General features: G+C 33.4%; 1 protein-coding gene and 1 long non-coding RNA gene across 6 annotated transcripts in view; one reads left to right on the top strand and one right to left on the bottom strand.

The window, feature by feature from the left end:
- Nucleotides 1–14115, top strand: part of LOC109034117 (uncharacterized) — a 64824-nt gene that overhangs the window by 30303 nt on the left and 20406 nt on the right. For all 4 annotated transcript variants that reach the window (XM_072300053.1, XM_072300054.1, XM_072300051.1 and 1 more), the window contains exons 17-25: nucleotides 937–1058; nucleotides 1800–2046; nucleotides 2406–2492; nucleotides 3585–3738; nucleotides 10109–10321; nucleotides 10706–10849; nucleotides 11541–11692; nucleotides 12386–12511; nucleotides 12974–13144. In XM_072300053.1, the coding sequence (XP_072156154.1) occupies nucleotides 937–1058; nucleotides 1800–2046; nucleotides 2406–2492; nucleotides 3585–3738; nucleotides 10109–10321; nucleotides 10706–10849; nucleotides 11541–11692; nucleotides 12386–12511; nucleotides 12974–13144 (1416 nt within the window). The remainder of the gene's footprint in view (nucleotides 1–936; nucleotides 1059–1799; nucleotides 2047–2405; nucleotides 2493–3584; nucleotides 3739–10108; nucleotides 10322–10705; nucleotides 10850–11540; nucleotides 11693–12385; nucleotides 12512–12973; nucleotides 13145–14115) is intronic.
- LOC109034120 (uncharacterized) lies at nucleotides 8–14109 on the bottom strand. Of its 2 annotated transcripts, XR_002009112.2 has the most exons (4): nucleotides 13954–14109; nucleotides 12355–12436; nucleotides 1475–1609; nucleotides 8–939 (listed from the first exon to the last, which is right to left on the bottom strand). It is a non-coding gene; the product is annotated as an uncharacterized lncRNA (long non-coding RNA). The 2 variants fall into 2 exon arrangements; XR_011899804.1 differs by lacking the exons at nucleotides 8–939; nucleotides 1475–1609 and adding an exon at nucleotides 10089–10227.

The raw sequence follows: 14115 nt of genomic DNA, 5'->3' as shown, positions 1-14115 counted from the left end.
AGAATAGACATTTGCAATTCATTGTTTGGAATACTTCTTCCTATATAAAAAGGCAGAAAAGTCTTTGAAAACAGCTGTTTGAGATCTGCTCTATTTACTATGGAGGGCTGTATTATCAGCACTATGCCAAAGAGCTATGTAGTTAAAATTATCAATCATATTAATAGAATCACACATTGATGGCCGAAGTGCAATATCACTTATCTCCATCGCAATGTTTCAAAATTTTTGCTCCCATTTGATTTTTTAAAGAGAAACATGCATACTGTATCGCTTGAAATTAATGCAGAACATCTTGCTAGCAGAGAAGAAAAATCAAAGAAGTTTTTAGGAAATTACTTCAGCTAGTTTTTCAAAGAATGAATAAATAATTTTAGAAAATCTGCAATGTCTTGAACAGAGATACATGATATCACACTCTGGTCATCAATATCAATGGGGGAGAGGGAGTCATAGCCTCAGAAGGAGGTATTTTTGCCAAAAACTTTAAGGAAGGAAAAATCTTTTTGCGATCTGTGGAACACCTTCCTTCAGTTTGGTTAATTAATTATCCTCTTCATAACAGAGTTATTTCAATCCTAAAAATTTTGATTTTTTCTTGCCAGATGGCTGGAAAAAACTAGTGAGATTTTGGGATGTATAGTCTTACTAATGAGTTAAATACATACGTAATTTATCATTGGGTTTAACATTTTCTCTCTAAATTTTATAAATCGTTCACGGAACATTTAGCGTTGTTTTCATTCAGGTCTGTAGCATGCAAGTACAATATGTGCAGGTATTCTTTTGACGCCTCCAGAAGAAATGCAGATATCTTAGTATAGTGCAATCTAGCCTTTTGTCCACGTGGTTCCTTATTTTCTTGTTGAAGTTTCCCTTTTTTAGTTTTGGTAATTGTATTTTATTTATTGTTTTTGATTTCATCTGTTTTTGTAGGTCCTAGAGGAAGAAATAAATGAACTTAGAAAAAAATTGATTGAAAAGGAGAGGGACTGTGAAAGGCTACACTCAGAATTAGCATTAACCAAGAAAAAACCAAAAACACTCCAGAAAAGCATGTAAGTTTTTTGCTAACTCTTTGTTAATTTTGAGTTATAAGAGCATAATTAAAGGCAACAACTGATCGGAAGTTTTTAGACTGGAATTATGATAGTTCCAGATTTATTGTGTAGAAGGAAGGGTCTTTGGGGACAGAAATTGGCTCAACCTCAAATTTTTGTAACCTCAGTGTCTTTTTTACAGTCTAATGACTGCTGAATGCGAAAGTGCATCAGACAATTACAACATTTAAAAATCTGCTTATTTTTATTCTTTAGAGAAAACTAATCAAAATATTTCTTTGCAATTTTATATGGTTTTTCTAGAATAAGCGATGGAAATACTTTGGAAATAGCAAATTTTCAATTTCATCTATTTAAAAAAATAAAACTATTTTAAAAAATAAAACTACAATTAAACATGACCAGAGACTTACAATTTCTGAATCTGATAAATGCGTTTTCGGACCTTAGCCATTGATAAGATCTGCATTCAATGAATATAATTGGTTTTAGCTGGTCCGGTTTATGAAGCATCAGTATAAATATTTGAATTGTGTTGATATCTATACCTGTTAAAGGCGGAAGAAAATAAATAAATAAATACATTAAATTGATGTATTAACTTGAGTCTGAAAACCAAAAATGGCCTTGGTGCGTATTGACTTCTTTTTATTTGATTTTTCTTGCCTAAGTGCTGGCTTTTTCATTTCCTTGGATCTTATTGTTTGATGTTAACAATGTCATTTTGTTTTGTAACAGTTCTTTAGATGGAGCTAGTGAATCGATTGACTTAAAACGTCAACTACAAAATGTTGAGCAAGAAGCAAGTATATTACGGACCAAAAACCAAACACTAGAAATGGATTATGAAAAACTTTTGGCCGAAAATAAAAAGTTACAGCTTAGCAAAGGTTCCAAGAAAGGAGGACTTGTGAACAGTTCACAGTTTGAACTCAAAGGAAAAATAGCAGCCTTGGAGAAAGAGTTGGAAGAAGCTAACAAAAAGGTTTATATTGCTTCTTTACTGTATGCTAGAAGAAAATTTGGTTTTCATAATGAAACCTACAAATCAAAGCTACTGCCTTCCTAAGACATTTACTTAACAATTTCTTTTCATAGAGTTCAAAATCAAATTAATTTTTCAAATTTCTCAAATAAATAATTTACTCCCCATCCCTCGCCTAAACTGTAAAATGTATATTGCATCTTCATGCATAATTTTTCTTTCTTTTTCAAATTATAATATGACCCTCTTAACTAAGTTTGCAGAAACAGTTTTATCTTTTAACTTCAGGATTCCCTCTTTATGTACTTTATTTTGCATGTTTCTCATATTTTTATTCTCACTCGTAATTTTACTTGCAGATTCAACAGTTCGAAGGTAGTAAAAATGGCAGTAAAAGCTCTAATGATTTATCTGAGGTTGATAAGTTGAAGTCGCAAATTTCCAAAGTAAGTGTTGGAATTTTCTTCTTAAAACTATGAACATTTGAACCATTCAATAGTACAGGATTCCAATGAGATCACATGTCGATTGTGAAACTGTCGAACCATATATCCTTGAAAACCCAAGTTTTTAGGACAGCAATAAAACTGTCTCGTCCCTAATAGTTGATGGTAGAAAAGTTACAACAAATCTTGATGATACTTACAACAGGATGCTCCTCATTGGTCAGCAAAAATTTTTGAAAATAATTTTAATTGATGGGCATTATGACAAAAAAACTGAATTCTAATCAGTGACCAACATTTTATCGTAAGATTTGCAGGGCTTCAAAAGCGGCAGTGGTAATTAGAAATGATGCAATGCTATGCTTGAGTAACCTTTGAACACCTCATTTTCTATGTAGTATGATACTTAGACTGTCAAGGGTGAAAATGCAAGCAAGACATGTTTTTTGCCAATTAGCACCAAAATATATGAAAATAGTACTGTCTTCGGCTAACCTCGCAATTTTGTATAAAAAGATTTTGGAAGCGGATGAAGTACATTTCCTATAACTAATGTATGCAGCTAACTCAAAGCCAATATAAATCAAGATAAGCAAGTTTGACAGTTTTACCATCTGTGTGTGCTCATAGATATAAATGCTAAAACTGGTTTTTGCATCATGTTTCCTCCATGAAGTTTCAACAACATACTCAGCACTGTTAGTGACTTGCAATATGGACATAATTAAACAAAGAAAATGCTTGATCTATAATAACTTTGACATCTGTTCAATGTATCATACAATGTATCGAAAAAAGACCCAGATTTTTTATTTGTACATTTTTTTGTACAGTTCTTATCAAGAGCTCAAACTTATTTTCACTACTGTGATTTAATTTTGGTACGTGTTTCAGTTCAAGCATATTTTTTTTTCTTTTTTTTTATGGGGGGGGGGCAAAGATGGTTTACTTTGTTGTCTTTTTGCTATATTTGAGGGATATCTTGTACAATCTATGAGCAAAAGACTCAAATAACTTTCTGTGCTTAAAAGTTGCCTTCCTTGCTTTGCATTTAACTCATGTAATTATTTTGTTTGATTTTTTGTTTTACAGTTAGAGTCTGAGAAAAGCATTTTAAAAAGGCTGAAAGAGGATCCAGTTACTGACAGTGTCAAGTTATATCTAAAACGTACACCAAAGAAACCAACCGACCTCATGGCAAAGAGTCAACTCAAAAAAATGGTCGAAGATTTAGAAAATGAAATTAGTAAGTCACTTTCTCCCCATAATTTGTGCCATATCTTCAAATATAAAATAAGTTTTTAGCACAAGACAGTGACCTTTGTAATGAAAAAACAAGTTGGTTTTTGCAATCGCTAGCGATAGCAATATTCGTCATGGGAACTTTTGCTTCTGGGATATGAAAATGTTAAGGTACAGTTCGTTTGTAGTATCTTCAGAATTGAAGGGGCTATGTAATTTTGTGTCGACATCTCTTTTTTAACAATTTTAATTTTTTTTCTTTGCATACAAGAAAGCTGTTATTTACCAATTATTTATTTTCGTTGGATTATGTATGGTTTTTGGAAGTTAACGCATTTAACTTTCAGTTTCGTTTTTTCGGCGTAAAGTATGATATTTTTACTCTACGCATATGCCCGAATACGCATCATAAGTGACCTATGTGCTTCCTAAGTTGCCATTTTTTTCATTCAAATAGATGTAACTGAAATGTTAGATGTGTACTACCTATACTACTTTCATGTCATTGCTTTATTTATTTATTTATTTATTTATTTATTTACTTTATGCGTAGGTATAAATTGTTATTTTTTGCTGAATTTTGGAGAAAATATTGCTTTAAGAACGTGGAATGTAAATTAATTTTATTGAAAAAAGAAAATACCATCATTAATTTGGGCGAACAGAGAAAATATACATCAATATTTGGGTCAACATCTCCCTGATTATATGAAGGATGAATATATTAGTATTTCTGTATCAAAAAACTTAGCTTTTGTCTTCAGAGATACAATGATTCTAGTCCCAGTCAATTTGTTTTATTGAAAAAACAAAAAAACAAAAAATAAATAAAAAAAAAACAACTGAAATGTTAGACATACTATTTTCATGTCTTTCTATTTGTATCAATAGGTACTTTTTGCTTAACTTACGAACGTTGAATGCAAATTAACTTTATTGAAAAAAGAAAATAACGTCATTAATGTGGGGGAACATGTGGCTGATTATATGAAGGAGGTATATTCCAGTATTTATGTTTAACATATTAATTCACGAGAAAATGTTCGTACATTTATCATCTAGTATTAATTATTTTTTGATGATTAGTCTAAAACATTCAATACAACCATTAAAAAGTAACACCCATCGTCGGGTATCGAACTCCCGATTGCCTATTGCCCCCTCCTTTTCATAAAAAGGGAAGCTAAAAATAAAGACAATAATGTCAAAACCAATAGAGATACAATGAAGGAAACCGGGGGCTCCAAACTCTATATTCTTGGTGACAGCCACGTTAGAAACATTAGGCAAAAATTAGGAAACAAATTCAGGAATACCAAGCTTGAGAGTAAAGTTTCCGGTGGCGCTCGTACATGGTATATTTGTTCGGACAACCTAAATGGAATCTCCCCACGAGATAATGTGGTTATCTCAGCAGGGGCAATTGATGTGTATGAGGGACGAACGGAAGAGGCCATAAATGAAATTGAAATGTTTCTAAGGAAACATAGTAAGACAAAAATTAATTTTCTAGCAATTCCATACCGGATAGATTACAGCAAAGATGCGTTTGTTAATAAAGAGATCCACAAATTTAATTTAGAGTTAATTCAGTTTAGTAAAAAATACAAGCATTGTAATTTTATAAACACGCCTATGAGTAGGGAACATTATTCGGTAGACGGTATACACCTAAATAGCCTTGGTAAGGACCTAATCGCAGAAAAACTGTCATCCTTAATTTTGAACAAGAGTGACAGAGAAAATTCTTTAAACTAAATGCCTTAGACGTAACTGTGCCCACAGTTGAATTAGGTACTAAATTCATTTCTCTCATCCAGTCTCAAAAAACCAAGCTAGAAAATAAAATGCGGCAAAACAATTTAAGGAATGAGGTACAACTAGATGTATACTTTCATAATGTACGTAGTTTAAGGAATAAAGATGAAGAAGTACTTGTAGAAATTAAGGAAAAATGCAGTAAAATTGACATTCTCTGCTTTGTTGAGCACTGGATAAAAGAAGTCAAGGATATTATTAAGCTAGAAACGTTCTCTTTAGCGTCTTCCTTTAACCGCAAAGTAAAACGGGGGGGTGGAGCAAGCATATATGTCTCTCCACAGGTAAATTATAACCAACTAGATTTTGAGCATTTAGCGATTGAAGAAGAATTTGAAATAACAGGTATCAAAGTGACCTCAATAAAAAAAGTGCAACTTTTAAAACCAATTTTTATTCTTGTAGTGTATCGACCTCCAAAAGGAAATTTCAAGGTATTTCTTAGTAATATGGAAAAATTGCTTAACGAACTCAAACCGCAAAAAAATACAGTAGCCATTTACGGTGATTTCAATGTCGATATGAACGACTCGAAATGCAAAGATAACGCTTCTTTTAGGTTGTTGGCCAAATCCTTTAATCTAAAGCTCAATGTTGAAAATGTGTTCACAAGGATAGGAAAAAACTCCAAAACCCTCCTTGACAACTGTCTTTCAAATTTTGATATAGGGAATATAAATGTCTTTGACTCCACTCTAAGCGACCATTGTAGTATTGCCTCACAAACAAAGCTAAAAGGTAATGAGACAGAACCCATAATGAAAAGATATTTCTCTGCAAGAAATAACACTATCTTTAAAAATGCCATAGGTGACTACATAAAATCGAAAAAACAATTAACTTTACAAGAACTGCATGAATCTATTGTAGAAAACTACAACAGTAGTTTCCCGCTGAAAGTGAAAAAAATGAAAACAGATAATTTTGAGCTACCATCTCTAAAAAAAATTGAACTAGGGGAATTAATCAAAGAAAAAAACAAGAACTGGGAACTCTTCAAGTTCCACAATTTGAGAAAATATAAAAAATTAGTAAACAGAGCAAATAAAAAGATAAAAAAACTCATAAGTAATTGTAGATACTCAAAAAATGTTGAGCGCATAAAGTCAGCCATTGCCAGTAAAAAAAATGCAGAGGTATGGAAGGTCATCAAAAACGATTTAGAATGTCAAGTCGTTTACGAAAATGTAAGTGACCTCCTGATGGATGGGAAGCTAATTGATGATCCAGTAGAAATTGCGAACAAATTTAATGACAGCTTTGTGAACATCAGGGCAAAATTTCCCAAAACAGGAAGTCCAGCCCTAGCTCGTAATTTAATGAGAGATAAAAATAAAAACAAAAATTCCTTTGATTTTAAATCCGTCACAAAGTATAAAGTTCAAAATATTATCAAACAACTGAACAAAAAAGCGGCAGTTGGTTTGGATGAATTTCCCAACAAATTACTGTTAGATAATTTGGAACTTCTGCTGGATCCAATAGTTCAAGGAGTAAACGAAACAATTTCCACAGAGAATTTCCCGGAATCATTAAAATTAACCAAAATTCTCCCGCTACATAAAAAAGGCTCCAAAAAAGATCTGGAAAATTATCGTCCCATTGCGATACTTCCTTTTTTGTCAAAGATTCTCGAAAAAGTTCTATACAATCAAATCTATGATTATTTTGAAAAAAACAATCTGTTTACTTCATCGCAGTTTGGATTCCGAAAAGGAAAAAATACAGGCTTAGCGGTCATGACCTTCCTAAACCAAATAAGGCAACTAAAAAATGCTTGTTCTAAAGAGTCAATCGTAAGCATACAGTTTGATCTGTCGAAAGCCTTTGACTTAGTTGATCACGATATCTTAATTGAAAAGTTAAGAAAATATGGCTTTTCCACTAAAGCCTGTAAGTTGGTTCGGAGTTTCCTCTCCGGTAGATTTCAAACAACCGAAGTATCGAAAAATGGCCGAAAATATCATTCCAATTTCACACCTAGTACCGCTGGCGTAGCCCAAGGCTCATTGCTAGGTCCACTTTTATTTCTTATATACATAAATGACCTGCCAGATTTTCTAGAGGACAATGGAATTGACCTTCAAACAGTAATCTACGCTGATGACATCAATGTGGTAGTTAAAGGGGTGGATATAGAAAATAAAATTAAATGGGTCATCGATAGAGTCAACAAATGGGTAGAGGATAATAATCTAAAATTAAATTTTGCTAAAACCTTTATATTAAACTTCACTAAAAATATATTAGATTTTCAATCGGTCAAAATCGGTGATAAGGAAATTCAGACAAATCAAACAGTGAAATATTTGGGCTTCTTCATTGACCAACAACTAAATTGGCATTCTCACGCAAAACATATTGAGGAAAAAATTGCAAGTAGGGCATTTGCTATTAGGAAACTTAATAGGAAAATAGATAGGGAGTCCCTCATGTTTTACTACCATTCTAACGTGGATTCCATAATTAGCTATGGCATACAATTATGGGGCTATACAACAGGTGCCAGAGATATTCTTTTAACTCAAAAAAAAATCTTAAGAATTATTGCAAACAAAAAAAAATTTGACTCTTGTAGAAAACTATTCCCAGAGTTCAATGTGATGACTGTCTTCTCTAGGTATATATATTCAACAATAAAGGAATCAATTAAATTAGGCTACATCATCAAAGAAAAATTAATTACTAATAATCAAATACAAACCAGAAATATCCTAGCAAAAATTGAAAAAAAACGGGGGGAAAAAGTAGACTGGGATAGCTTAGAAAGCAGAGGTATCAGATATTTTAACAAGCTTCCCAAGCCATTAAAAGAACTTTTCATTAAATCAGAAAATTCAAATCTATTCCTAAATAACATAAAAAATTACTTCATAGAAAACCCTTTTTACGAGTTAAAAGAATATCTCGACGCAAATCTCCCCAATCCCTAAATTGCCTGAATGTAGTCCCCTAAGTCTTAAGTCTTAGTTCTTCATTTACTGTTTCTTTTTTTTTTACTTGTTTGTTAAAATTTTGTTACATTTATTTGATGTTAAATTTTGTTCCATTCAAGACCAATCCACACAGGTCAGTCATTCCCGAGGACGAATTTTGGTACTCTACTGCGCAGTGACGTAGTATTGAGTGCATACAATGTATTTCTTATGGGTGCACTCAATAGTACGTCACAATGAGTGCTGCGAGTTAGGGCCGGGCGGGGGAGTGGATTTCAAAAAAGCTGCGCAATGACTGACCTGTGTGGATTGGTATAAAAATGTGACGACCTAGTCAACCAGGCTATCACGGCTCCGCGGATCGTGGCGTAAAAATAGCATACAAAAGACTCTGACGGTGGGCGGGGCTTATCACAAGAGTTGTTTTCGACGCTCCGGGGATATGAAAGAAATGAGCTAAGCGCCTTTCTCTGTGAGACATTGTTTACCTATGCTATCATGTGTCTCAAGGTTCATCTCACCATGCATTTGCTATCGCGGCAGTAAGCTGAGGCAATATTTCTGTATTCATGGATTAAATCAATCAATCGAGTTCTGATTTTGGCTCATATATCCGTAACGAGTCCTCCAGAACAATTTTCCACCTTGTACGATGGTTATTATTTCTTTACTTCTATTTTTCAAATTTGAGGTGGGATAATGGCGGCTTCTCAAGAGCACCGAGGTAGGCGATCTTTTGCACCAACGAACAGAAAACTGATGGCGAAAAATAACCAATCAGAACCTCCCAAAAAAAAGAATTTGCCTAAAAACGGAACTTCGTGGTTCTGCGCAGATTTACCAGTCAGACACGACATCTCAAGGTAGAAAAAAACTCGCTGAAAGCGAATTTTAGCAATCAACACAACTTGACGTAGAGACATGATTGGCTAAAAAATACAACGGTTTTTGATACATCGGAAAATCAACCAAAAATCGGAGACTGGGCGAAACGCTCAAGGTCGCAGAGGTATAGGGAATCCCATAGCGAAAGCAACGGAACGATTCTAATATCATGGGGAACTCCGTTCCCATGACAATATGAATAATGATAATCTCTAATAATGACAAGGGTCAAAGATGTTACACTTGAAAAAAGGAATGGACTGCAGCTTTCCAAAAAAGAAAAAAAAATTGGAAACAAAGAGACAGTTCAATCAGATGACGGTCATTTGAATTCTACATAAAAATCAATGTAAATTTTTGCTAAGCATCGATTAAATACTGAAGTACTTTTTTCACAAAATAAAATGTGTCGTTCTTTTCTGATGGAAGAACATGAAAAACTCCTGTGAGGTCAATTTTCTTGTGTTTGAAATACTGTTGTTTAGAAAATGGTGAAAGAAACTATGTAAGGTAATGTGGAATGAAGAGATAGATTTTTATGATGATCAGAGGTAGTTTGATAGGTAGTTAACCATGATCAAAGCCTAGGAGAAGGTAAACTGAAGTCTCCGTCTTATTTTTCAGTTTTTTATAAATGAAGAATTTTGATATCCATTTTTAACTTTTCTCAGCGGTTGATAAAGGACATTCATTTGTTTTTAATTGAGCTAAGTTATGAACGCATGTTTGAAATAGGTGAGATTTTAGTCGTTCTCCAGAAGTCTGATGTGGCCAGTGCAAAAGTTTTGGAATCTGGCAAAAGCGATGTTGAAAAAACTAGGCTGAAGAAAGAAGTAGAAGAACTGAAGAAGAACCTAGAAGCAACGAAAAGAGAAGTTATTGATCAGAAAGCTAAGTTCGACAAGGAGAAGGAGAAGCTTTCAACAGAGAAGAAAAACATTGAAAATGGTATGATTTACTGCAGATTCTATTGTTCTGTTTCTCATAAAACTCACCAAATATCAATTTCTTGTATATTAAAATCTATGATGTGGGTATTCCTTTTATCTCAGATTCAGTCCATCAAACAAAAATAAAATGAACGGCTCTAGTTTCAGTTGTGATGGTGCACTCTTTGAAGTGAGTAACATTTGCTATGTAAATAAAAACATCTTGGCCCCTAAAAATTGGGAATAGTTCCCTAAAAATTAGGCTTTGCCAACCAATATGGCTTCTAAAATACCCGGAAGTTCAGTTTCTGTTTAGTATAATCTACACTCATTACTTTTTCCTGTAATATCTTCTTTTACTTTTACGTCATATGCAATTCTCAGAACTCTTTTTCATTTTCAGATCGTAAGAAAATTGAAAACCTTCTAGAACAAGAAAAGAAAAAACTAGAATCTGAGAAACAAGTGATTGAAGCTGCCAAGAAGAAGTTGGAGCTTGATAAGACTGAACTAAATGCTGAAATAACAAGGTTAAACTCCGAAATCAGTAAGTATTTTAAAAAAATGATTGATTTAAAAGGCAGTGATGTTCTTGCATATTCATGCTCCGTTGACTGATTCAGTTTCGTACATCTTTTTATGTGACCACTGAATGTGGATCAGTTGTGTTTCCACAAGATTTTAAGGAACGACAACAGGAGGAAATGCTTGCTTACAGAAATATGTTTTGATTTTACGAGGGTTAACTGTATTGACCCGCAAAGAAACAATTTCAAGCTTGCATAGTTTGAGCTCCCATTTAAATGAGCATTGTTGAGAAAGAGAAGATATTGATGAAAATATCCCTCCCTCCGCAGGCACACTCTCGATTGCGATGTGCCCAAGTGAAATGGTCTGTGCAGCTGTTATCAGTGCCCAGATATTGTGCAATTCTGAGTGTGCCCATTGCAGGAGGGATATTTTTGGATGCCATCCCCCCTCCCACAGAAATGCCCACTTACATTGGTGCTCAAAATATGCAACTTCGAACTTGTTTTTCAAGGCTCAATATTTTTTTAAAAAATCTAGGAAAATTCCAGTGAATTGTGTGCACTTCTGCCACTTTCCAAAAGTGTGATAGTAAAAAATTGTTGAAAAAACTCACTCTACATTTGTTGACCTGATAATACTGTCATTGCAAACAATCTCTTAAAATTTAACTCACTCTGATCTTGTTGTTTTCTGTTGTAATCTTGTAGAGGCTTTGACGACCAATACTCAAGAGAAAGGAAAACAATTCGAGTCTCTTAATAAACAACTTGAAGCAGAGAAGAAGTCAGTTGAAATTTTGAGGCAAAATTTAGAGGGCATGAAAGCTCTTGAGGAAGAGAACAATAAACTAAAAAAAGAGGTTTGTAATACTCCTGAGTTTTTGCCGAAGAAACATTCTAATTGACTAAATAATTTACATTGTGCACCAAAACTAGGAAAAAATGAAATTCCTCCAATGAAGTTACTGCGAAATTACTAGACTGCAAAATACTAATTGTAATCTAAACTTAAAAGCATCATTTTCATCAGCTGCTACCATTTGAACAATCAAAGTGGATATTTGCCTTCTGTTGAAATGCCAAACCCTCTTTGGCAGAGTTGTTCAATTTTCGCAGGTTTTTGAAGAATTTTTGATGTGTTGGCCACATTTTCTCTAAACTTGGGGGTGCAAATTTGCACCCAAAGTTAGAAAAAATAAGACCAAGTTTTAGAAAAAATATGGACCTTACTGGGCAGCTTTAAGAAGACACTTTTCCTCCTATTGGCTTTCTAAAGAAAGCTTACTCTGTTCCTCTTTTCTCTTCTTCTTTTTGAAGGAAGCCTTTATTTAAAATTTACTCTCACTACAAATGGATATGTTATGCGCTGCTTATGAAGATTAAGCAAATCAAGGAAACTGCATTCTAGAGAGGTGTTTTTCATTTGGGTCTTAATCCGGTCAGCCCTGGCTGTTCATTAGAAGGACATCTGTATTTATCAGAATTTTTAAACTTTTACAGAATATTTTTTGTCACTAATTACCTGTATGTTACACTTATTTGCTTTTCCACAGCTCAAAGATATCTCTCAAAAATCCGCCGAGTATGAAATTAAATTGAAGGAACTGGAAGACAAACACAAAAAATCTGAGAAACTATTAAGTGCTAAGAAAGAAAAAGTATCAAAATTAGAGAAACAAGTAAGTCTAGTTTTCTACAAAGAACAACTATAGAGACTTGCAGTTATTTCTCAAGATCTCAAGTCTAAACAGATTAGTGTAAGCCTCTCCAAAAGAAAAAAAAACACCAAAATCTTTTCCCAAAGTCTGTTTGCTTGCTAAAAACCAACTCGTTATAAGAAAAGCTCTTGTTATTTAAGCTCTCAATATCAAGGAAATTCTGCTTTTGAGCGGGAATTTGTGACAAGAAAAAGAGAATGAATCAAAGTAAAATGCAATAAATTTTAATGTATTGCAATTCCTCATAAGTTTTTCATCTGTTCCTGTTAAAAAATTTTAAGTTCAGAGGTGCTGTTTAAGTATCCCATTTTTTTTTATTTAATTCAACTCAGAACTAAATTACATATTGTGTTTGCTATTGTGGCAACTTGATTGTTTCCTCTTTTTAATCACCGATTGATAATGTTTTTTTTCTCATTCCAGTTGGAAGAAGCCGTTAGTGCAAGAAAATCCCTGGAATCTTCTCAAACTAAAATTTCTGCAGATTTTCAGATTGAAAAAGATGAGTTGCTCAAAAAAGTAGAGCAACTGTCTACTGAAAAAGAAGATCTGAGTTTGGAAATGCAGAGGAAACAAGGGAATATAATATCATTGGTAATCCATTTTGTCCTCAATCTTTGACGAAGAGCAATTTAAAAACCTAAAATTGTCTGGTCAATTCTTCCTCCTCGCTATAATCACATTGTACAATGTTCAACCAAATTCATATCGTACAACTTCTTGATTTCAATGATAATACTTTTTTTAAACTCTGACCAGTGGAGGTCGATTGTTATATGACTGAAAAAAAAATGGGCAACTTGCCTTTTTTCAAGAGGGGGAAATACAACCCTCAGTATTTTAACCTTTATTAATGATGAAATCGGTGAGTTTAACACCATGATTTTATGGACCACGTATTAAGTTTCTCTAAGTCATTGCATTGAACATCATCTAGGTTAAAGCTAAAAATTCAACTTTTAAGCCCGGTTCAATTTTTTCTCAGGCTGCGAGGTCCCATGTGACTGTTAGCAATATTTTTGAGAAACCTTCATTATCTTTTATTTTATCTAATATTATGGTGTTTTTCCATGGGACAAGGGGCAGAGGCAATATTTTCAGTTAAGCAATTTTTTTTTAGATTTGTGCATAAATCAGATTTTCGAAGAAAATATAACTTGGGAGCAGTCAATTTTATTTCCGTACTAGTAGAGGGCCTAAAGTTGTATTTCAGTTCGGTTATTTCATGATTTGAATTTGGCAGTTCAGGATGTTAAACACATTTTTCTTGAAGCTACTTTCTTCAAATTGGAAACTGCAAGTAGCTATAACTCCTGTTTACTTTCGCATTTTGAGGTATTTTTGTCCCAACCAATGTGTTCCTTAAACACATATTTATGCTTTAGTACCGATTTGAATTTTACCTTTTTGTGAATGAAGGTCCCTTTTCCTGTTTATGGTCACTCATGTTTGGGTACTGAAATGCTTAGTTGCTGGTAGTTTCATTGGCCTGAAAATAGTTGTTCATTAGACGCATTGACTTATTTTTTTAAATAATCACTTTAGTTTTTTACCATCACTTACAG

Source organism: Bemisia tabaci, chromosome 4 (genome assembly GCF_918797505.1).
Source record: "Bemisia tabaci chromosome 4, PGI_BMITA_v3".
Lineage (NCBI taxonomy): Eukaryota > Metazoa > Arthropoda > Insecta > Hemiptera > Aleyrodidae > Bemisia > Bemisia tabaci.
The sequence above is the reverse complement of the archived record's forward strand: the minus strand, read 5'-3'. Positions and strand labels throughout refer to the sequence as shown.